Source organism: Crotalus tigris, unplaced genomic scaffold, assembly GCF_016545835.1.
Source record: "Crotalus tigris isolate CLP2741 ecotype Arizona unplaced genomic scaffold, ASM1654583v1 scf7180000017694.5664430, whole genome shotgun sequence".
NCBI lineage: Eukaryota > Metazoa > Chordata > Lepidosauria > Squamata > Viperidae > Crotalus > Crotalus tigris.
The window spans coordinates 1032279-1057736 of NW_024096572.1; the positions used below are offsets into that span (position 1 = coordinate 1032279).

The 25458-nt window shown below is 37.9% G+C and overlaps 1 protein-coding gene across 2 annotated transcripts in view; it reads left to right on the forward strand.

The window, feature by feature from the left end:
• The window catches only part of CHST11 (carbohydrate sulfotransferase 11), a 187265-nt gene that overhangs the window by 81738 nt on the left and 80069 nt on the right, over positions 1–25458 (forward strand). For both annotated transcript variants that reach the window (XM_039338214.1, XM_039338213.1), the window contains exon 2: positions 571–656. In XM_039338214.1, the coding sequence (XP_039194148.1) occupies positions 571–656 (86 nt within the window). The remainder of the gene's footprint in view (positions 1–570; positions 657–25458) is intronic.

Below are 25458 nucleotides of genomic sequence, written 5' to 3' on the forward strand. Positions count from 1 at the left end.
TTGGGATAGCTGAAATGCAAGTAATGTCATATTTCCTCTTATACTTACATCTGGCTTTTGTTATGTGTAATATATCTGGGTGTGAGTGTGTAAGTGTGTCTGTATCTCAGTTTTTAAAATACAGATGGTCCTCGACTTATGACCACAATTGAGCCCAACATTTCTGTTGCTAAGCGAAACACTTGTTAAGTGATTTTTGCCCCATTTTATAACCTTTCTTGCCAGTGAAGCACTGCAGTTGTTAACACGATTGTTAAGTGAATCTGGCTTCCCATTGACTTTGCTTGTCAGAAGTCTGCAAAAGGTGATCACATGACCCCGGGACATTATAACTATCATAAATATGAGTCAATTGCCAAGCGTCTGAATTTTGATCACATGCCCACAGGGATGCTGCAAAGGTTGCAAGTGTGAAAAATGGTCATGTCACTTTTTTCAGTGCCATTGTAACTTCGAACGTTCACTAAATTAACTGTTGTAAGTCGAGGGCTAGCTCTACTTAATTCTTCTATGTATGCTTTGAAACTATGTCAGCATTTTGTCCACTAATTTCAGTTTATTTTCTATCAGTAATACGTAGGAATAGCTTTGGGATGGACATCTGCTGCCGAAAAGGATCAAGGAGCCCATTACAAGAGCTCTACAACCCAACCCAGGTGAGTTCCCTCCAGTCATCCTGGAGACTCTGTTCTTACCCTTTTATAAAGAATCTTCTATTATCCAGTGAAGTACCTTAAGACGCCAAAAAAGGATGCCCTACCTTTGCTTATCTGAGAGTGCCTGTGAGTCCTTATCTTCTGTGGACAGAGCAGCAAAGTAGTGACAACACCTACAGACTTATAGCACCTTTGTTTTCTTGATTGTTTGGGAGGAACTGCTGATAGTGAAAATGAAGATATAGAGGGAAAGAGTGAAAAAACTCATCCTGGTGCTAACTGAAACCTGTCCCAGAGGGGGGGGGGAAATGTATTAACCTCTTGTACATAAAGGAACAGTTTAACGGCTAACACATTATCTTTCGTTTTAAAGCTTTTGTGGATCACAATGCCCTTCATTAGATGCCTGGAATATCATCTTGAGAAATGAATATTGAAAACATAGTGTATATTGTACCTCCCCCTGTTATTTGTGGGAGAGAAAAGAAGGGAATTGTAAAAAGAAAGGTATTAAAAGGTAGTGAAATTTCTTGTAACTGTAAACAAAAGAATAGTTAGATTTGGCAGATATTCTGTACCAATTAGCTGGTTAAAACATATAGTGTAATTAAACAAGATTCCTGTGTGTTCTTATTCACATATATATTCAATTATTTCAGATATCAGAGAAGTAGAATACAATCCCTCTTTTCTGTTGCATCCTGGAAGACAAAGTACTTTTAGGGATTGCAAGCATTATAGGAAGTAGATGATTTGAGAAACCTACCTCTTCTTTAACATACTAATCTAGATTAGTCATCTACAAACTAGTTTGCCAATGAAGTTTACATGCCAAGAATTATTCTTAGGAATTAAACATGTATTGCCCCTTTACTTAATGAACAATACCACGGCTAATAGCAAGATTCTGTTACTGTAACCTTACAATAAGGATAGTTTTAGCACTCATGATTGGTGCTTCTTGTCTGGACTTTCTCGAGGGGCTGACATCAATCTTGCAAGTCTGAAGATACACTTCTTCCCCAGGGCCTTTACAGTCCAAGAAACTAAGAAGGATTCCTTCTGAGATATGGGTGGTCCTCAACTTACGACCACAACTGGGCCCAGAATTTACGTTGCTAAGTGACAAATTTGTTAAATGACTTTTTGCCCCATTTTACAACTTTTCTTTCCATATTTGTTAAGTGAATCACTGAAGTTGTTAAGTTAGTAGCCTGATTGTTAAGTGAATCTGGCTTCCCCATTGACTTTGCTTGTCAGGAGGTCACAAAAGAGTATCATGTGACCTTGGGATTCTGCAACTGACATAAATATGAACCAGTTGTCAAGCATGTGAATGTAAATCACGTGACCATGAAGATGCTGCAATGGTCATAAGTGTGAAAAATGGTCATTAGTCAGTTTTTCAGTCCTGTTGTAACTTCAAACGGTCATTAAATGAACTGTACCTATATTTGCCAGCCCCACATTATTTCTGAGGGCTTAGATGCCTCTTACCTCACCATTGCTTAGTCTGTGATTCTTCCTCTTCCTCCTCATTCTCATAGACTGTTACAGTATGGTTTAATCTCAGCAATAGATTGCAGGCACTCTAACCATATTTATTAGCATTAAGACTTGCTGATTTTACAGTACATTTATAACAATGAACAACATTTTGTGAAAATTGGTCAGATATTAAGGGACGTGTCCCATAATAAATCTCCTTGCTAGATTTAATAAGTCACTAAATGATTGAAATCTTAACTCAACTATAAATTGGGCTCTCTTTCATTTTTAACAGAACAGCTGGAAGTTGAGAGATGCATAATTGCCTTAATGTGGGAGTGTCAAAACTGTCAAGCATACTAATATAATGTCATTAAATGAGTCACAGTTTTACTTGAAATCGTGTAAATTAGGGCAAGTCCTATGTATTGCTAACTGGAAGATACAAATAAAACTATCAACAGAAAGAAAGTAAATCTGCCAAAGAGGAAATAGTAACATCTATATTTATGAATATATTTATATTATTTATCTACTTACTAAAATCAGATGGACTCTGGCTTACTGAATTTACAATATAAAATACAATACAAGATCAGTTTTTAAAAATAATTTAAATAACAATATATATATTCTAATTAATAATTTAAATATCCAAAGATAATAGCTAAATATAATTTAAGATTTACCATCAGTTTGTAATTAATATGTACAGGACTTCTGGAAGAACCATGTTTTCACCTGCTTCTGCAAGATCCTGAGAATGAAGAAAATCCTTATTTCAGGTAGCAAGCTGAACGACAGACGCTGCTACAAAAAATACTCACTGTAGGGTCCTCTCCTGCCATTCCTCTTGGGAGGAGGAAGCTCTAAGTAACCAATCCCTAGTTGTTTGGGTAGGAAAGGGTAGTCTCTAAGATATCCAGTCTCTTAAGTTGTGTATTATTTATATCTATGAAAGTAATAACGAGTGTTCTGAATTGCACTTGGAATGCTACTATTGGTAGTAATAACCAGGCAGTTCCTGCAGCAGTAGTATAATATGGCAATATTCTGACTGAGTACTGAGCATGCATACCTCAATTTTCTGGACCAGCTGGTCTTCATGGACAGCTCCACCTAAACTGAGTTATAGTAATCCAAACTAGAGATGACAAGGGGAAGAGTGGCCATCTTCATGCATCCTGTTCCAGATGAGGCCACAACCGGCACACTAATGTCAGCTGTTCAAAAGCTCTCCTGCCAGTTTCCAGCTGCTTTTCAAGTAAGGAGGTGTGTTTTGGGGAAGACCTCCAAATTGTGATTGATTTCTTGCTGGAGAAGTGCAACCCCATTAATAAATAAAGACGCAGCATTCCTGGAATCAGTCAGTCTGTGAATCAACAGCCATTCCGTCTTGTTTGGGCTGAGTCACAGCCTGTTTTTCCCCATTCAGCCCCTGAAAGCTTCCAGATACCAGATCACTCTTTCTACTGCATTATCCTATGGACCTGGGCTGGAGATATATAACTGGATATCACCAGCATATTAATGATACCTCTCTCTGGACAGACAGGTAACTTCTCCCAGACATTTCATGGTGATAATAAACCATTACCTGTTTTTAGTGAATAGCTGGCGAGGAAAATATACTCTAACCTCTATGACTTACCATTTCTGGATATATTGGGAAGTATACAGTATGTGCTTGCCATTTTCCAGTTCCCATTGCTAAAAGTTATAAAATAGGATAACAAGCAAGAGAGACCATCCAATAGACCTGAATTCCAGTAGAACCAATGAATGCAACAGTACCCTGCCTTTTTGTGGGTAAGCAGTGAGTTCAGTGTCTAAAATACTATTCTCTTTCATTCCTTCCTAATTATGTTTTCTCCAAATATTCACCATTAGAATTCCTTCAGTGTCTTCCAACCAGGGAGAGCTAAGTAGAATCAATGTTTAAATAAGGCCAGAATTTCTCATCAACATGACTGAATGTGACTTTTTCACACATAGAGAATTACCATCAGTACACTGGCATTTCTGTTCATATTGGATTGAAGGAAGGCGAAAGGTGGGGAGAGAGGAAGGGCAAGAAATGGAAAGATTCTAGACAGCATTCAAGCTACCTTTTTGGACAGCCTTTGTATATATAAATAGAGAGAGGGCACATGGCGTAGCAATATTTCAACAGTGCACTGTTGACATTCACCATTTCTTTCAGAGGAGAGAAAATAGCAAGAAAATAGTGGGAGAGGTGAAGTAAGGTGAGCATCAGTAATAGTCATCTTGAATATCTCTCACCGCTTTCAGTTACACAGCTTGGAACAGGTATTTTAGAATTATACAGAGGCAGGAAAACTTGAGAAAGCAATTTTCTCATTAAGAAGTATGCAGGTTCTGATGAAAGATACTTTAGAAGCTTTTTTCTAGATTTTCTTACCTGATAAGACCCCTTTGGGCAGCCCACATGTTACTGCTCTTCCAAGACATTTGGCAGCCACTAACTAACCCGAACAATTCTTATCTCTATAGTCCTTGGTGCTCTCTGAGCTTGGTTGTTGGTGTGCAGTTGTTTCATTACCCATCTAGGTAATAAAATGTCTGCAAGCGAACAACCAAGCTGAGAGAGCACCAAGGACTCTACAGTTCCACCCTGGGCTACATATATTCTCTTCTGTCAGAATTCTTTATCTCAGCCTGTCAGCCTTGCAAGGTAGTCCAAACAAGAAGCGGATCCAGAAGTACTAGATCTTAACTTTATTGTAAGATTACAGTAACAGAATCCTGCAACTGTGAAAGTGTGTCTCTCCCCTTTTGCCTTTACAGTCCAAGAAATTAGGGAGGGTCCCTTCTGAGATGCTTGCCATGCCCCCATTCCTTTTGCAGACTCAGCTGCCACTTATCTGACCATTGTCTAATCCAGGGGTCCCCAACCTTTCCAGGCATGTTGGGGGGGGGAGAGGATGGCTTTGTGTGAGTGGCAGGCACTTGTACAACTCCATTTGTGCCACTGGCGGGCATCCACACTCGCCGCTTACACAAATGGAGTTTCACATGTGCACATGAGCCTGTCATTCACACAAAGCCAGCCCCTCTCCTTCCCCCAGCTGAGCTGCCAAACCAGAAAGACTGGGGACTGCTGGGATAGATAGAAAAGCTGCTCTCAGACTCCTCCTGACATATTGTATAGATATTGAGCAAATCCCAGCATTCCAGCTAATAACAGAATAACAGAGTTGGAAGGGACCTTGGAGTCTTCTGGTCCAACCCCCTCCTCAAGCAGGAGACCCTATGCCAAGTGGAGCTGCTCGGGTCTGCTTGCTCACCTGCTGCTCATGCAGCCCAGTTCCAAGCTGGCTGAGGCCTAGTAGTGGCCACAGCCCAGGGATTGGGGACCCCTGGTCTAGTCTGTGACTCTTCGTACTCTTTCCCAAGGTCATTCCCATATTCCATTACGCTGCCTCTCTTCTTTTGTAGCTTTTTCTTTCTGCTCAGAAAGAGGAAAAGCTTTCTCTTTGAGGCAGCTCAGAATACCAGTGATTTGCACAGGCTGCTTCTCTTTTAATTACCCCAGAATCTATTCTCATGCTCTTATTACGGTCTTTCTAATCAATCTTGACTCATAGTGAGTTCAGGAACAAGTCCATGTAGTTTTCTTGCCAACATTTTTAAAAGTTGCTTGTCAGTACCTTTTTCCTAGAAATGAAATAAAGTCAACCAGCTGGCTTTTAATTTCCCAACTTTTACTCCAGTATTTTAAATTACTGCACTGAACTGGCTCCTATAGTAGCCTTTAAGCCTGTTTCTTTTCTAATTTAAGTTATTTCTACAAGAGAAAGTCTTCCCCAAGTTGAATTCAGTTCCTGATGAGTTCATGGATACATGTATGGGTTTTTCTTGGGAGCAGTGTGGCACTTGTTTGCCATTGATATATTTTGGGATGCTATTTCAATTTCCCAGTCTAGCCTGTAGCCCTGGGATGCTCCCATCCACATTTAATCAGATCCAAGGACCCAATATAGATTCTGAGTCCATAGCTTCCCTAGGTGGTTGCCCTCTGCTGAAGCAATAATACTTCAATAGTGTCTCCCACATAGTTACATTTCCAATGTTTTACAATGTTTTCCCCCTAAAAATACAATAATAGAACAATATGTTAAAAATATAAAAACAAAATAAGGGAAATGGTGCTGCCAATTTTTGGTATTATAATTGTGGTCACAAGGGATTTGGAATGTGGAGGATATGTGCTGCCTGTGCCCAAGGACTACCCGTAAGAAAAGGTTCTTCATGGCCTCATTTACACATCATGATAGACAATGTTTCTCAGTCTTAGCAACTTTCAGCAGCTGGTTGAAGATTTCTGGGAGTTGAAGTCCATACATCTTAAAGTTATTCAGGTTAAGAAACACTGTGATAGATCATCACTTGCCCCAGATAGTCATGCTACGTGGTTATTCTGGAAAGTTTTAGTCCACCTATCTGAATGGCATTGGATCAAGGAAATGTGGTATTGGGGAGAAAATCATAATGCATGATTCCACATGATTACTAAATCCCATCCATGCCAGTGATGGCAGAATGGCAGGAGATCAGGGTAGGTGAATGTCATGTATGGCAGAGTTAGGGAGAAGCTAGATTAACTGAATAGAAAAAGGATCAAGCTTCTGAGGTCCTGTTGCTTGTACTTCCAGACCTCATTTTTTTTTTTAAAAAATAGTTATGTATTTGCAAAGTATATTCTTAGAAAAGCAACACACTGAAGCATCTTGTAATTAGTGTGACTTATTGGATTGTGGTGGTCTAAAAATAAGTTAATTACCTACCAGTCTACAGAGCTTAAGTCAACTAAGATTCAAAGATGCCAACATATTTGAGGTTTGAGTACATCTGTGGGTGTCACGGATCTTTTCACTGCAACTGAACAGAGAAACAAATCACAAGTAATTTAGTGACCAGATTGAAGAGGATGATGGGAGAGAAAATTACTATCCTTCTTTAGAAGGGGTCTTGATGCTATTCTTCTATGTAGGAACAACTTCTAACTGAATACTATGGACTCTTCCTTGGTATGCCATTTTAAAAAATCTATTTTAAAGAGGAGATTTTTTAAAAAAAATAACTAGAATTGTTTTATAATCAAGCAATTGAGGAATGTTTATGCCTGTTTATTGATATACATTATTAAAATAATGTCCATGACTATCATATACTATGTAGCTTCCTTTCACTTTATATGTATTTGCATTTCAGTGATTTTTGTTGGCCTTTTGAGATAGTCCAGACAGGAAACCAAAATCATGGGTACTAATACTACCTTTAATGTAAGATTAAACTTCCATTGACAGACTCTTGCAAATCTGAAAATCCTTCCCCCTCCCCTAGCTTTACATTCTAGAGCAGAGGTCCCCAACCTTTCTAGGTTGGCTGCCCAGAGGGAAACGAAGGGGCAGGCATGGGCCGTATGTGTGATGCAAATGGGTGCGGTGCGAGCACACATGTGATGCTGGGGCATAGCTAGTGCCCACGTGAAGTTGGAACAGCATGAGTGCCCATGCAACGCTCAGGGCGGCGCGAGTGCCCACGCAAAGCTGGGAGTGGGCCTAGTGCCTGCGCAATTCTGGGAGCAGGCCCGCATGACACTCGGGGCGGGGCTAGTGCCCACGCAACACTCAGAGCAGTGCTAGCACGAGTGGGGGGAGTGCGCATGCACACAAGTATGCATTGGCCAGCCATTCACATGGCCTGGTGGCCAAGAGGCCACGGCCCACAAGTTGGGGACCCTGTTCTAGAGAACTAGGGAAAGTTCCATCTAAGGTGGCTTCTCCATCTCCAGTCCTCCTCTGGATTCAGATTTCATTCATTTGTAGTCTAGGCTATATCTCATCTTCCTGTCTCCCAAGATTGTTCTCACAACCCATTACAATTTGCCTTTATGTGATTGATCATTTTTATCCAAGAATTTGGTTTATAGGCAGGCATCATTTTGTGCAAGCAATTGCCAATTTTCCACATGTCTAGAAACATGCCAAAACTCCTTTCTGTCTTCACTCATGTTGTGCAATTTTTCTACTTGTGTATGCTCTCCCCCACTTATTTTCATTCTAAGCTACTATTGTCACTATGGGATAAAAATGACCATCAGTATCTTGTCTAGTCTGCTTACCCTAAATTAAAAGGAAAAAGTCCTCTTTAGCATTAGAAACAAAGTTGGATATAGTATGAGAATCCTGAGACGTAGGCTGAACTGTTAACCTGAGTGAATCTACTGTGCAATATAACAAAGAATGTGAATAAAATTTATCATGTCTATGATGCACTCTAGCCTCTTTGCTGATAGCACCATGCATTAGAAATCTAGTTGTACAAAATATGGAAAAATGCTTTCACTCTAATGTAGAACATGAGACAAGATAATGTTCAACTAACATAGTACTTGAATAAAGTTGTATAAATTTATAAGGACATTTGTCAATACATCTATAATAGCCCATTCCCCATAACCTTCTTTTTGCAATGGTTCAGTGTCTCACTTTATGCAAATTCACTTCCTGTGAGGTTTTGGGGAGATTTAACCCTGGCATAAAGGGAGGGAAACCTGTATTTAGAAAGAGATGGGGATCAGATGTCTCTTCAACCTTAAAGTACCAAAGTATCATTTCTCATCACTGTCCATGCTTGTGCAAATTGGAATTTAACACCTTCTGAAGGTCCGCAAGCTTCAGAATTGATTTCTAAACTTGCCAATTCTCATTCTAATAATGATTAAATTTCCAGTCCTTTGCATCTTTATTTCCTAAGTATATATCTTGGTTGTGTGCCAAATTTACTTGATTTATTAAAAACATAGAGCTCTGAATCAAGTTGAATTGATTAGACCCAGTGTTCTAAGTCATATTTCTAATGCTTGCTTACTTCAGGAATGATATTTCAGAGATCTCTTGATACCCTACATAAATTAATCATATTTGGCTACATGGTTTTAAAAAAGACTAATGGACAATTGGGATGCAAACAGTTCTTGCTTGGCTGCTTTAAATCTCTGTTGTCTGTACAGCAGTGACTAAAATTTCTGACAGACAGAGATCTCTGTGACTAATATACCTATTGCACCATAAATTTCTGTTCAGCTCTTTAATTGCACACTAAATTATTTTATGGTAAGGGTTTTGATGTATATGCACAGTGAAACAATATATACTATAAATTTGACCCAGGTTGCTGAAGCTAAGTCTCAGAGGTTACAACTATTAGTACCTGTTGTGGATATATAGGATTACTGCTTGACTATCTCTGTCTGTCTGTCTGATTGATTGATTAGTTGATTACATGCCATCAAATTGTTGTCAACTCTTAGATATCTCTGTTTATAAAGATTTGCATATGAGCTGTTCCTATCCTCAGGTAATATTTGGTTGGATATTTACATTTGGCTAGGTACTATTATGCATTCACACCAATATCCAGGTCTGCTTCTGTCGTAGTGTCATTTTTGGGTGGACTTCATAAGGAGATGGTGATTTGGGAAAAGGCTTAGAAAGTAGATTGACCATGCTTCTAATAGTAAAACAACTTATGTAATTTGTTTAATTGAATCCCAATTTATAACATCTATTTGGGGGGGGAGCAAAAGAACTGAACAAGAACTGCAGTCTGAGAAATTATATGAACTAATAAAATACTTCTGGTTATATGAAATTGGGATGTAACTGGGAAACAGAAATATCTGTTCCTTAAAGCAATTTTAGATTACACTTCTCAGCCAGGATATTAAACCCAAGGGTAAACAAGTTATATAAAAGTATTTTAATAAACCAGCTTCAAATTAACTGGTTGCAGAGCTATGAATTCTGGGTTATTTGAGGACAATAAATTTTAAATCTGGATGTAGATATAATCACAAAGCTTTTCCATTCCTAGTTTGTCTATCATGTATGTGAAGACTGAAAAGGGAGTAAATAGGCTGTATCCACAATTATTTCACCCTGTGCTTTAATACCACCCCACCCCACAAATCCTTGTTTGAAGTGATCAGAAAATACAAACTTCATTACACTAAACAGAATATTTTTAAAGTATGCTGCTTTAACTTATGCAGCTTCTGTTTCCTTCACATAAAACCTTGGAAACCATTACTGCTTCCAAATGCAATACTCAGATATTTAGAGAGACAAAAATGTCAGGATATAGGCAGTAGATATATGTCTCCAAAGATAGGAGAATAAAATAGATGTGTTTAGGCTTCAGAGTGGATCTTACTTCTTAAAGGTTCATAGATTACTATATAGAATAACGTGCTTATTTATGCTTCTTAAAACACTTTTACAATTCAAGCATTATAAATTCACTGAATGGAGTAAACATTAATGAATGCTGAGGAGAATTACAGCATAAGCCCATAAAGCTAGCCACTTTCTCTACCCTTTATGCTGCTGTGGGCTACAGCCTCTCTTATCTGACCATTCTCTAGGTATCTCTTTGCCCCTTCTCCCACTTTTTCACATACCATTACATATGCATTCCTCTCAGCCTAGCAAAAGATTCATTTATTTGAACTTGGATCATTCTAAGGCATAATGCAAAATATGCCATTGTGCCATTTGCTACTTTCTAGTCTAAGGATTTCCTGGTGATCAATCAATCAAAATTCTTTCCAAGACTGACTCTACTTAGCTTTGCACCAACTGCTGTTATATTTGGGTTTTAAATTCCTATTCAACTCTCAGCTCTAAAGTCTATATACATTCTTTGTGAGGACAGCACTTTTGAAGGGAATATCATTCTGAGTTCCTTATAAAATAAAGTTCCCAATAAAATAGTGATGAGGATGATGGAACAGAACAAACCAGCAAACCATCATTCACCTTGCCCAACCCAGCTTTTCCCTCCTACAATAAATCAGGTCTCCCTTTTTCCATTATAAATTGTAAAGACAGAGCCAACTGAATTGCTGCTGATATAATGTTTAAAAATATTTTTTCTTGTCATATTAAAACAATGATTCCTGAGGAAATACTTTAATATAATATTTTTTGTAATGCATGGAAATGGCCAATGATGACATATTACCTTAATCTCACAACAGCAGTATTATTAACTATTACATATACATGAAATGGGATATTTTAGACATCAGGGAAATTAACTGCTTTGCTTCAGTTCTGGGTCATATATTATATCCTAGCATTATATGTCAAAAACCAAGGCAAACTAGTCAGATATTTTTAATTTGAAAACACCAGAATGAGGGGAAGTTATTCCCAAGGTAAGATAATTGTAACTTACTAATAAGAGTTTGCATGTGGACATGTCATAGACTTAATACTGTTTCTCACAAAAGATTTTTACTTCGGTCCTGGGGGTATGTGCATCGCCATCTATTAGTCTCAACAAGTCCAGATTGAGGAGCAGAAGACAACTTGTGTAGCACATTCCAAATTTAAGGAAGTTTCATATTCAGCGGTCTCTGGGGAGATGTTGGAGTCTTTGGAGCAATCTTCAAGGGTGGCTCTGGGAGAAGTTAGACCTACAAAGTCTTTGGAGCAATCTTCAGGGTGGAATTGCTGCCTGAAATCGAAATTGGGAAATTTCAGCTTGAGGGGCACCAACAAGAGAGGAACGGGCAGAGGATAACTTGTACAACTTACAACTGTGAAGATCAACACAAGGAGGAATTCACTGAGGAAGTTTTACAGGTATCGGTCCCTGAGACTTGTGCAACATATAAATGTAAAGAAAAAGTAACATATAAATGTAAAGAGAAAGACCAACAGAAGAAGGAGGTTGAGGAAGTTTCACAGGTACTGATTCCTGAGCTGGTGGGTCAACCAGGACTTACAAACTCTTTGGAGCGATCTTCAAGGGCAGAATTCCACGCATTTTTTTCGATGCTTGCGGGCAAGAGAGACCAATATGGATTGTGCTTATAGTAGATGCAACTGGCTATTAGACAGAAGATTATGGATATTGAATGAAAATTTTAGATAAGAAGTTTGTGTTTATAGTGGGTGCAACTGGTTATTGGACAGAAAATTATGGACATTGAATGAGAACTTTAGACAAGAAGTTTACTATTGAGATTGTGGGAGAAGTAAAACTTATATCGTTTTTGGAAAATGTCTTATGTAATGTCTAAATATGTGTTTTGGGATAATAATATATTTCAGTTTTAAGTTTTAAACCTTTAATGATAATATTGTTTAAACCTGTGTTTTGAAGGGATTATAATTTGTTTATTTCAGTGAGGGGATTCTAATAAATTTGTGTTTCGAAGGGAGTATAATTTGTTTAAGTTTCAAGTAATGCTTAAATTTGGTTTTTAAATATTATTATTAATATTTCTAAGAGAAAATAATTTGCTTAATTAAATGTCTAGATTTGTTTAGGAAAGAAAGTAATGCTTAAATCTGTGTTTTTGGAGAAAGTTTATATAGAATGATGATTGTATTTAGATTTGTTTAGGATTTAAAAGTGTTTCAAGCTTTTAAATATTATTATTAATATTTTTAAGAGAAAATAATTTGTTTAACTAAATGTGTCTAGATTTGTTTAGGATTTTTAAGTTTTTTTTTTTTTTTTTGGATAGGTGAGAAGATTATGAAGATTGAAGGAAATATGTATTTACTTTAAGTTTTCTAAGAGTATTTAGTTTTAATGGTACAACAAAGGTTTATATGTTTATTTTTTTGTATTAGGATAAAGAAAGAGGGAGAAATTAGATTTTACATTATAGCTATAGATATTCAAAGAAAGTAATGTTTAAATTTGCGTTTTTGGAGGGAGTTTATATAGAATGATGATTGTATTTAAATTTGTTTAGGTTTTAAAAGTGTTTTAAGTTTTTTTCTCAATTAAGCCTGTACTCAGCTCTGGGAAGTCTAGGGGAGGGTTTGGGAGGTTGGGGAGGAGGGGGGTGAGGTAGGGTTGGGGGGGTATGGGAAGGGGATTTGTTTTTGTAAAAATTTAAAAATTTTCAATAAAAAAAAAAAAAAAAGAGTTTGCATGTGAAGCAGTGCTGATATCTGAGGCTCCTGTTTTTGTTACCTGAGGATGCTTTAGAATTTATTAAACATTATTCTTGTTTTTTTTATTGATGGAGGTGGCAGATGATACAGCATTTTGTTATGCAGGCAGTTCCCAGGTTAAAAATGACTTCTCTTCCTAAGTCTGTCTTTAACCCTGGTTTGTATGTGAGTCAGAATTCGTACTTATGAATGGACTGCTTATTTCTAAAAATGGCAGACAGCATTATCCTTCCTCAAGCTGATGACAGCAGTTCATTTAGGGATTGTTCAAATTACAATGGCACTAAGATACTTTTATACATGACTGTTTTTCACACTCACGACCATTACAGCGTCTCCATAGTCATGTAATCAAAATTTGGATGCTTGGCAACTGGTATGCATTTGTATGCTTGCAGTGTCTCAGGATCATGTGATTCCCTTTTGCGACCTTCTGACAAGCAAAGTCAATGGGGAAGCCAGATTCACTTAACATCCGTGTTACTAATTTAACAGCTTCAGTGATTCACTTAACAAATTAACATAGGGCAAAATTCACTTAACAATTATCTTATTCGGCAACAGAAATTTTGGCCTCAATTGTGGTCATAAATCAAAAAGAACCTGTATTTTTTTATGGCCAGCTCACTTAATTTTAATGGCCTCCAATATGCTGAGAGAAGCAAAGGCTAGAATATTTTCAGCCATGCCGAAGCAAATAAAGACTAAAATATTTATTTAACCTCTTCAGGATGTAGTGAAGGGGATGGAAACATGTTGGTGGGATGCAGTAGCTGAACTCTTAAAGACCAAGCGCTCCACACTGCAACATTTTATTACAGATCCACTTGCGCTTTGCATCTTTTCTAGGAATGTGATATGCTGTTGTGGAGATCAGGGAGGGATTGCTACAAAGGACATAATGATTCAGTTAAACAGAGAACGAAGAGCAAAATAAGGCTGCTGTTGAGAAATGACAGGTCTTGTTGAAAAAACTTCTCTTTAGGTAATAAAAGACAGTGTTTTATAGTATTGAGAATAAGCTGGATGGTCAAAATTAGTTATACTATGGCTGATTTTTCAGTTCCTTTGAAAGAATTAAATAGTCACAGTCAGCTACAACAGAAAACAGAGAATTTTTCAAAGGATTACATTGATAGTTAAGATCTTTGAAGGCACTCCAAAATGTAATCTCTAATTTCAGTGGAAATTCAGTGAAGGTCCCTGCATGAAGATGAGATGTATTTTAGATGTCTGCAATGGCAGTATGTACTGCCTTATTGAATGGCAACTCTTTAAAAAGTAGCAATTAAGAGATTATTCATCTAAGCAATTCACGGATTCCACAAAATACAACTTTTTAAAAAGTTTTGGCTCAAGAAATATTGAAGCTGAATACATTCAAAGAGAAAAGCTTTTTAAAATGACCTTCTATAAGCCTAACAAAGATATCAAATCAGCTTTATTGACCAGGGATAGAGATATAACATTTGAAGCAATTGATAACCTTTATCCAGGTTGTTTTTCATTACCTCCAAATTCCAAGGTAGGATGGCTAAAGACTTAAAATTATGGCTATTAGAATTATACTCAAAAATATCCTAAGAATGCCACATTGGAGAAGGCTGTTTTCAATGACTGCAATTATAAATATTCAGGGTTATCAAGACTATTGTACTTTCTAAATCTGAAATTTTTATTACTGTGATACAAGAAAGATCTACTATGGAAACACTCATAGTTGACAATGGGGAATATTTTCAAGATATTTACTTTGCACAGATTGAATGGACATAAATTCTGTGGCAGCCTTCCCCAATTAAGTTCCTTCCAAATTTATTAGATTACAGTTCTCACCATCCTTATCCATCATCCATGTGGATGATGCTGTGGCATCTGTGTGTGTATGTGTGTGAATATATGCAAAATGTTGGGTGGGGCATCGTGATCTCCTTTATTTGCTTTTTCAGACCCAATATATCTGGGTGGCACTAGATTGGGAAAGATTGTTTTATTTTGTTTAATATGGTTGGGGAATATTTCATTCATTCATTCATCATTCATTCATTCATTCATTCATTCATTCATTCATTCATTCATTCATTCATTCATTGTTAATGCCACCCAACTTCAATCCACTCTGGCTTGTTCACAAAATAAGGAACTGTAAAAAAAAAGAGTTAACACTAATGCAATAAAATTAATTAAAAAAATGAGGAAGTAGTTAAAGATGGCAATCCAGAAAATAGTCTGAAAGGAGGTGAGGTGGGGCTGTTCATCCAACCTATTCTAGGACCTGGGAAAACAACCATTTGTTGTTTTAAAAGTGTAGAGATCTTTTAGGGTAGAATGGCTGTTTGTAAATGGTTGAATAAATGATATAAACATGGTTTATACGGACAAAGTTGTCTCTTTTAATTTCAGTTAAAACCAAATGCTGAGCTGTGTCAGAGCTGAAGACAGAAAGTTGAATTAAACAATTATTTTCTTTTGGTGGATACTGTTTTCTCTGCTAGGCTAATATTCTCCAGGGTTCCAGACAGAAATATTTCCCTGTCATGCTATGTAAAATCTGTATTGTTTTGTCTTTGGAGAAGCCTTGACTGCACTGAGTGGTGCAGTTTGACCTCCAGCTCCTTTTCCAAACGAATCTAGCTGTTTCTTTTATTGCAGAAAATTAAACTACAGCATTGTGTCTGCCAGATTTAACCACTGCCATAAGTGTGAATGTTACTAAAAGAAGACTAGATAAATTCTTGGATTAGGTCAGGGGTGTCAAACTGCCTGCCTGTGGGCCAGATACATCATAGCGAAACCGTGCCCATCCCATTGCCGGCAATGGTAAAAAAGTCACGATATGTCGCAACACGTCATTTGATATTGTGAGTTTGACACCCCTGGATTAGGTTATCAAAGGCTACCAGTCATGATGGCCTAACTACTGTATGGTAATAGCTGTTGGGAGAAAATAGCCAAAGAAAATTATTACCTAATCTCCAGTCTTGTTTGCTTCCCATGCAAGAGGAAAATAGCTAATGCAGTGATGGCAAACCTATGGCACGGGTGCCAGAGGAAGCACTCAGAGCCCCAGTCCTAGGCCTTCAGCTGGGTTTTATAAAACCTTTTCGCTTTAGGCCTCCGCTGTCATGTGCAAAAAAAAAAAAAAAAAGTTCAATCAATCAGTCAATTTCAACTTCTCACAGGAAAAAAAAAAGATCTTGCAAAGTTGGAATTGATTGATTGAACTTTTTAGTCCCACCCAGTCTGCCGTTACCACCACAGCCATGCCCACCCAGTGGGCCACACACCCCCAATTGGCCACACCCAGCCATGGGCTACACCCAGCCAATGGGCCACAGCCAGCCAATGGGCCACACCCACCCGGCACCCGAAGATGAAAAAGTGGGTTTTGGGTTGCAGTTTGGGTACTCGGTCCCTAAAAGGTTCGCCATCACTGAGCTAATGCATCTTCAGAAGTTTGGAAAGAAGGTTGAAATAGCAGGTGAAATTAATAAAAATAATCTCCACTTGTCAACAAAACATCTCTCAGATTGAGAGCCTTGCTGAAAAGACTTGGTTGCTTTCTGCCTTAACCCTAAATCCTTTCTTAACTTTTGTAAATTGACATTTTTGCACCTAAATTGAAAGATTTCCCCTGTTCCTCCATCTAACAGAATAACAGAGTTTGAAGGGATCTTGGAGATCTAGTCCAACCCCCTGCTATACCATTTCAGACAAATGGTTGTCCGGTCTCTTCTTAAAAACTTCCGGTGTTGGAGCAGCCACAATTTCTGGAGGCAAATTGTTGCACTGATTAATTCTTCTTACTGTCAGGAAATTTCTCCTTAGTTCTAGGTTGATTCTCTCCATTTCTTCTTGTACTTCCTTCTGGTGTTTTGGAAAATAGATTGACTCCCCCCTCTTCTTTGTGACAGCATCTCTAATGATTTGGGGTTGCTCTTCACTCACATAGCTTATTTAGCTCTCCTATGTCCTATTAATCAGTGTTTCCCAAACTTGACAATTTTAAGGCATGTGGACTTCAACTCCCAGAATTCCACAGCCAGCATTGCTGGTTGTGGAATTCTGGGAGTTGAAGTCCTCATGCCTTAAAATTGTCAAGTTTGGGAAACACTGTCCTATTTCAATAGGATGCAGTCCAGAATGTTCCTTTTTTAAAAGCAGACTTTGCAATGTGTAAATGATCTTGAAATGAAATACTTGAGATGAAAGAATGGGTTTCAATACATTATTTATTGTTCTTCTTCCTTGCCTTATCTGTGTTAGCTGGGTGCCAAGGTATCTCTTTTCAGAATATTTAAATGTTTCAGCCAAACACTGATATTTGAATTCTAGTATTTTTAGCAAAATACTGAAATAGTACTATCAATAACATACTGCTGGACGTCATCTACATCTGAAAAGTTAAAAGTAAACCAAAGGAAAGTTTCTTTTGCCCTGAAAAGTCAATTGGAGGGGCTGCAGATCTATTTCTAATAGGCTTGGTTGTTTCAAATATGTACATTTTAGTCTCCGCAGGATCCAGGGTAAGGTAGAGTTTTGTATTTATGTCAATCTATGAGCAAAAGCAATGAAGGCATGTGGCATTTCCAGGGGATTAATGACTGCCTGAGAGGAGCAAATTGCTCAAAACCATTAACCCTAGGAAGTCATTTAATCCCCAGAACATGGCCTATGTTTCCATCATTGTGGCTGCTATTTTGAGAGAGCGTTTCTTTCATTCTTTTTTTTCTTTAAAATAAATGTAGCAACATGAGCCTTGTTTTAGGGGGCTCCAGAGCTTTCTATAAGCCATATAGATGCTGAGATAAAAGGATTACTAAATTGCAGAGCAGTTTTGAGGATGAGGATTGATTTGCCCTTTTCTCTCTCCAAAACATGTCCAATATTCTCATTCATTTTGAAACTCATGCTGGGTTTGCTCGTCCTGCCATTACTGAGTTCTATTAGATGCTAGATTACATAGCTCTACCTGGTGCTGCCCTTGAAGCTTCTGGAAGCTTCAGCTATACAGGGGTGGCAGGGGTAATTATGTGTACCTTAGATCCTCACTAGTTACCCCTCTGATTCGCAAGATGCATTGGTTGCCAGTTTGCTTCTGGGTCAAGTTCAGGGAGTGGGTTTAACCTTTAAAGCCCTTCATGGCATGGGGCTTGGTTATCTGAAGGACTGCGTCTCCCTGATTATAGAGCTGCTTGTCAAATCTGGCAGATGCTGTGGATATCATCTGCTAGAGACTTACATTTGGGACTCTTCTTTGTCATGGTGCCACTTTATGGAACATTCTCTCCTACTCTAAAGTGAGGTTAGCTCCATCCCTGTTAATTTTCCAGATGTCCTTCAAGAGCTCACTACGTCATCAGACCTGGGGGATGTAGGGCACCAGTGAGATCTTGAAATGGCCTCCTTACTGCAGTTAACACCTATTCCCCCTTCTGCTTTGTTTTTTATTTAGTAATAATGTTTTACATGTATAACATGTTTTTATTTAGTAATAATGTTTTACATGTATAACACATGTTTTACATGTGTTATCAATTATTGTATGCCATACAACAGATGGACTGCCATATAAATTTGATAAGAGAGCCAGTTTGACCTAGTGCAGGGGTCTTCGTGCTGGGGAATTCTGAGAGTTAAAATCCACAAGTCTTAAAATTGCCAGGTTTAGTGCTTAAGGCTAAAAAGTGGGAGACCAAATGAAAGTATGTATATCTGAGTGTGTCAACTGACACCTTCTCTTGCTATCAGTTGTTTCTTTAAGCAAGTGTAAAGCTATGCCAGTGGCATAGTGGTTAGAATGCAGTACTGCAGGCTAACTCTGCCCACAATCTGGAGTTTGATCTTACAGGACTTGAGGTTGAATCAGCCTTCTATCCTTCTGAGGTCAGTAAAATGAGGACCCAGATTGTTAGGGACAATATGCTGACTTTGTAAACTGCTCAGAGAGTGCTGTAAAGCATTATGGAGCAGTATATAAATCTACTATTGCTATGCCTGTATAGGTGTCATATCATCTTTCTCTATCCTATTTAGTGCCTGCTACTAGTTGCAGCTTTTAAATAATGATTATGCCTGCTTCTATTTGCAGTTGGTAAATAATGATTGCCCTGATCAACTGAGGTGAATGCAGGAAAATTACCTTACCTGAATCACCTTTATTTGAACTAGGAATGATAAGTTCCTTCCCTGTTAGCAAGGTTAGAAAACTATTAATAATCATTAAAATGCAGGAGAAAAATGTGACTTATGGCAGCATAATAAATAAGCTTCATAGTTATGCTTCTCAACCAAATGCCAAATGTGATCATGTGGTGTAGCAATTTCTTTGTTGTTCTACCAGGTAACAGAGATTGGTCTTGATCTGTAGCAGGTAGTGTAGAACAGTCATCTTCCTGGGCAATTAAAAAAATTTCTGACCCCGTTTTTGATATGATGATTGCTTGTAAGACAACTGGCAATTATGGTTCCTTCGAAAGCCTGGGCGCACATTAACAGATTTGAAAACCTGACAATGTGCTGGAATATGATTAGATATACATATAAGGCCGCCAATTGCATATAAGGCATAGGCATTCTGACACAACCAACAGACTGGCCTTCACTCCCCTTGTATTAATGGATTGGTGTTAAAACTTGATAGTGTGGTATCTTATTGAAATATATTCAGAATTATAGAAATGAAGTCAATTTTTTCCCTTTCAATGTTGTGGTTTAGTAAGATTATTTTTAGAAATTTCTTTGGGAGGTTATAATATATACATCATCTCAGTCCTTATAAAATATCATAAGGATTTGAAATGAAATATCAAGTATTTTTAATATCATTTTATGCACTCATTTTCAAAGGAGGAGTGTTCCATTGTGCAGTGGCAAGGACATCAGTGTACTCTTCAATTAGACTTTCTTTTGAAACTTAATTGTCTTTTTTCTTCACATTTTCATGCATCAGCACCATTCATGCACCATGCACCAGCACTTTTGGTGTTGCATATTACATTCCATGCTACTGCGAAGCAAAATTATTGTTCACTTAAATACAACTATAGACTTTTCATACGTGATATCTTAAATACAGTCCTGCATACTTAGTTAATTTGCAAAATGATTCATTCAATATAGAGTGACTACTTGAGTCACATTTGCCCTTGGAAAAGAACGGCATATATTTTTAGTATAAATATCAGGAACCTTCATTTCTACATATCTGGCATCTTCCTAGCAGTGGGTTTTTATTGTCTGTTATTGTTTTTTTTTTTATCTCATTGCCTGCAGGCTTCTTTAATGTATTAGAATAATTATAGCACACAGACTAGGACAGCCATTCTGTTCCTACTTACCTAAAATGAAACTTCAGTGAAATTGATGGGACTTAATTTGAGAAGATACATCCAAAAGGGCACTGGAAAAGATTAGGCTTTGAACTAAAAAGTCCTACGTTCAAATCTCCCTTCTGTTGTGAACTCACTAGTCCAGGGGTAGGCAACCTTGGCTCTTTTATGACTCATGGACTTCAACTCCCAGAATTCCTGAGCCAGCATAGCTGGCTCAGGAATTCTGGGAGTTGAAGTCCATGAGTCATAAAAGAGCCAAGGTTGCCTACCCCTGGACTAGGCAATACTAAGCAAGCTAAAGGAGAATATTAGTAGCTCAGGATTGAAATGAAGTGTCCTTGGTGCTCTCTGAGCTTGATTATTTTCTTGCAGACGTTTCATTACCCAGCACTGATGATGCTACCTAGTTTGGGTAATGAAATGTCTGCAAGAAAACAATCAAACTCAGAGAGCACCAAGGATCCCTCAAGCTATTATGTCTTTGGACTTTGAAGAAGCAGGATGGAATGAGTAATGACACTTTTGAACTTTGATGTTGAAGAGGACTCTTGAGAATGCCATGGATAGTCAAGAAATAAAAAAAAAATTGATTATTGTCAACCTTCCTAGGTAAACCAGACAGAAAACACAACCAAATGAAAATGAGCTAACTTTATTGTAAGGTACATTAACAAAATCTTGCAATTCTAAAAGTAAAATCTCTCACTTATTCAGAGACCAACCTAGAATTCATATTTGAGGCACAAATTACCAGGCTTAAATTATCAAAATTAGTTGTCAAAATAAAAGAAAACATAACTGAACTTAGTTTGTATCAACACGCTCAACTGTAGTTTTCCATACTTTTAAACTTTGTAGACCATTCTTTCTTTCATCATGTCCATATATATACTGCATTTTTTCCTTACATTTTCTTACCCCTCTCTCACTTTTTAATATCTGATCAGCTCCATCCATTCACAACTTCTCCTTCCTCTTGGCCTAGTCATTCTTTCTAATATATTTATTTTGAATTTTGATCTTCATGATTTTTTTCCACGGGAAGTGATTTCCGTGTATTTCCTTCATGCTGGTCACTGACTTTTGTGCAAAATTCATTTTCACCCATCACCCATTTATTCTTGACATTGTGTAGTCTTGTTTTGTTGTACATACTTCTTAAGAGTTATAAGTTTTAGTAAAAGGCTGGGGGATCCAGATGATTTGGACTTAAAAAACTCTGTTCATGTTAGTTGGACCGTTATTCTCAAGGTTAATTTTCCAAAAAGACTGACAATCCCCTGTACCTTCTGGTGATGTTCCCGTGACTTTAGACCAGGTGTATCCAACTTTTTGGCTTGTCTGAGTTGCATTGAGTGAAGAGGAGTTTTCTTGGGTTGCATATAAAATGTATAATACAGTTAATGTATATAAATAATACAATAATGTTAAAAGATTCTGATCTTGTAGGGCAGTGATGGCAAACCTTTTAGAGACCGAGTGCCCAAAAACCACCCCGCCGCCCATCCCTGCCCACCTGTAGGGCCACCCACCACCTCCCTGATCCACCACAGCAGTTTGCCCAGGCAGTCCTGCAGCACCATGGTGGCCACACCCTCCACCTGCGCCCTGCAGCATCATCTGTGCGCGATGTCCCTGCTGCCCAGCTGCCATGTTCTTGACTGTGGTGCTCCATGCGGGCCGTTCCTAGGGGCAACTCTCCAGGGGGGCTGCTGGTGAGGAGGAAGTGCGTGTGCCCACAAAGAGGGCTCTAAGTGCCGCCTCTGGCATGCGTGCCATAAGTTCACCACCACTGTTGTAGGGCCACATTACTAGCTGTCCAAGGCCATATGCAGCCCATGGGCTGTGTGTTGGCCATGCCTGCTTTAGTCACTGGTTCAGGCTCACAAGACCTTTTATTCAACTCTGTTTTTCCCTTTCCTCCAGGAAAGAAGATTGGTTTGAGAGCCCTGCGGCAAGAGATACAGCAAATGACATTCACTTTCTTACTCTGAACACTGTTAGAATTCTCAGAGAGAGGAGGTGAACAAGTAGTAGCAACAAAAAGGAGAAGTAGTACAGAGGTGTTGGCAGGGGGCCCGATGCAAGGATGTACCTTTAGCCAGTGCCTAATGGTGTCTCTCTCTGTGGCACCAGCTCTACTTTCTGGAACTGTCTGCTTTATGGCATCTTTGAAAAAAGACCAAGGCACAGTGGAGAACTTAGAGTAGTAGTTTGTTCTTTAAATGAACTGGTAGAAGTAATGTTTAACAGTTAGATAAATTAATATAGATATTATTATTGGATTCCTTATATTTCCAAAGACTTGGTTCAAAATTTATACTAAGATACACACATCTGATGAATTACATATACAAATGTAGATTATAAATCAATGGCACATTAAATGAATATGTTAAAGTGAATTGTATTCAAAAGGATGAATTGCACATATATATATTAGAATGAATTGCAAGTAAAACATTGTTTTCTATTAAAATAATTGTAGAGTGAGGGAAAAAAATGGAAGGAACTGACTGATTGAGTGCATATCCGGTGTAGTGGTTAAGGTGCTGGCCTAGGAGACCATGAGTTCTACTCCCACTATTTAGGCACAAAACCCACCTCATAGGGTTGCTCTTATGGGGAAAATAGAAGGAGGAAGAAGTACTATGTATTGTTTGCCACCCTGCATTATTTATAAAAACAATACAGGCAGGATAAAAATCTTGTAAATAGGTACCACACTGGAGCACACTGCATGTAGAACAGTGTTTCTCAAACTTTTCTTGGCAATTTTAAGATGTTTGGACTTCTAACTCCCAGTTCTGAGAGTTGATGTCCAGACATCTTAAAGTTGCCAAATTTGAGAAACTCTGAGATAGATTGATGTCAACATTGTACGTCCCTAAAATGTGGGCTTTTTTATGGCAGCATCCCAATACCAATAATGTGAAATCTGATATTATTACTGGCTATAATTAGGTGGTGGAAAGGAACTGTCCCAACAAATATGCTGTGTATATTTAACCAATCCTCTGTTGAAAGGAAGTTGCAATTGGAAATACAATAGCCAATTTCAATATGCTTGACCACACTTCTGAAAGCAAAACCCAGCAAGGATGGATAATATTAAACAGCACCAGCCATTCTTTTCTATATAAAGGAAAGAACATACAAATGAACTCCTAACAATAGCAGTTCCAGATGAAGACACCACCATTTACAACTATAAAAAAGTAAATTGTCTGGTTGCACAATTCTTTTTCTGTAACATTATACTCTAGCAATTCTGAGTTGTTTTTAGAAGGGTGCTTGATGTCTCCTTTTAAAGTTAGAAAAACACAAAGGCAAAGGGGAGGAGAATGATGTTTGTTTTATGAGTTTATGCAATTGTGGATAAATACATTTACTATGGTTTATATGGTAATTCTAGGTTGAATTGCTACCACTTTTGCAGATGCATATAAATTACAAATCCTTGACAGTTTATCTTAGAAGATATTAGAATTGAATGAACCTCTCCATTCGAAAATGTTTATATTGCATTACTAGAAAATGATGCAGTATCTTTAGAATTATCTCTAGACAGAGATATTCAGTATATAACATTCACAGAGGAAGATTTTTCTCTGTGCTCCCAGGCCATTTCAGATTCTGTGTGTTTCTGTGGTGCTTCAGCTGGAACAGCTTCAAGGGTTATGAATGGAAAGGACAACTCCTCAATTATCTGAATTAGAATTTTTCTAAAAGAGTCAGTGGTGTTTGTTGTTTGGGTGGGGCTTTCTATTTTATTGAATTGTTATGAATGTCTATATGGTCTAAGAAATAATGATCTTTTAAAAGACAACCCCTAGAAGTGTGAGCAATTTGAAATAATTGGTGATTGTGGCAGGTGCAATGCTTAAAATTCTAACCACATGAGCAGGAGATCAAGCAGGTGCTTTTATGATCACCCACTTGAAGCAACTGCTTTGCTGGTGTTCAGGATGGAGGGATGTGTACGGGAACCATTCCAGCTATGTGCTCAGCCTTGCTTGAAAACACACAAGTTTAATAGCAGGCTATTTGAAATGTAAGTCTTGTTCTAATTTGTTCAAAATCAAAGAATCAAATTGGAAAGAAAGAAGAGGAATACAAAAGAGGAAAATAAAAAAAAAAGTAATAAGGACAGAGATGAAACAGACTCTATCTATTGCAAGCACACCATATTTTGACAGGGATTTTTGTGGGGGGAGGGTTGCACCCAAAAGAGGAACTAAAAGAGAATAAAAATAGTTGGCTACTGTCTGAGGACAGTGAAGAAGGAAGGAACAGGCAGGTAATCAAGAGGTCTGACTAACAGAGTTGAGGAATCAGTAACACAAATCTGGAAGATAGACAACTGCCATTATGAACCTCAAACACAAATGTAGTTCCTTCCTTTTACATATCCATTCAGGTGAGAGCAAAGCAGTACTCATATGTATTTATTCTCAATGGATAATCACTTATTAAATCCAATTGTCTACGACTTTGATGATATTTTTTGTGCTGAGGAAGAGTTTCCCTGTTTGGTTAAGCCAAAGGAGGCAATCATGGGGAAGGCTGAACTATGTGAAAGGAGAATAAAAACCAAATGTAATACGAGGGCAATTCAGAAATAAACCTCTGTTTGGTTATCAATGACAGACACTAGCAGATACAGAACTTTTATTATGCACATTAGAAAACTACAATATTATATTAGTTTTCGACCTAATCACCATTCAAATTGAGGCACTTGTCATAACATCTTACAAGGTTTGAAATTCCTTAGTAGTAGTTGTTGAACGCCATATCTGGGCTACGGGGGAGGGTGATCAAAAACATCCCAACGGAACTGGTTCAAAAGTTCTTGGATGCATCTGGTGGTGTAGGCTGGATCCTTATATACTGCCTGTGGATTCATCCTGTATAGTTTGTGATCTCTAGATGTTGGTGACCTACATGATGGATAAGGTTGTTGAGAGTTAT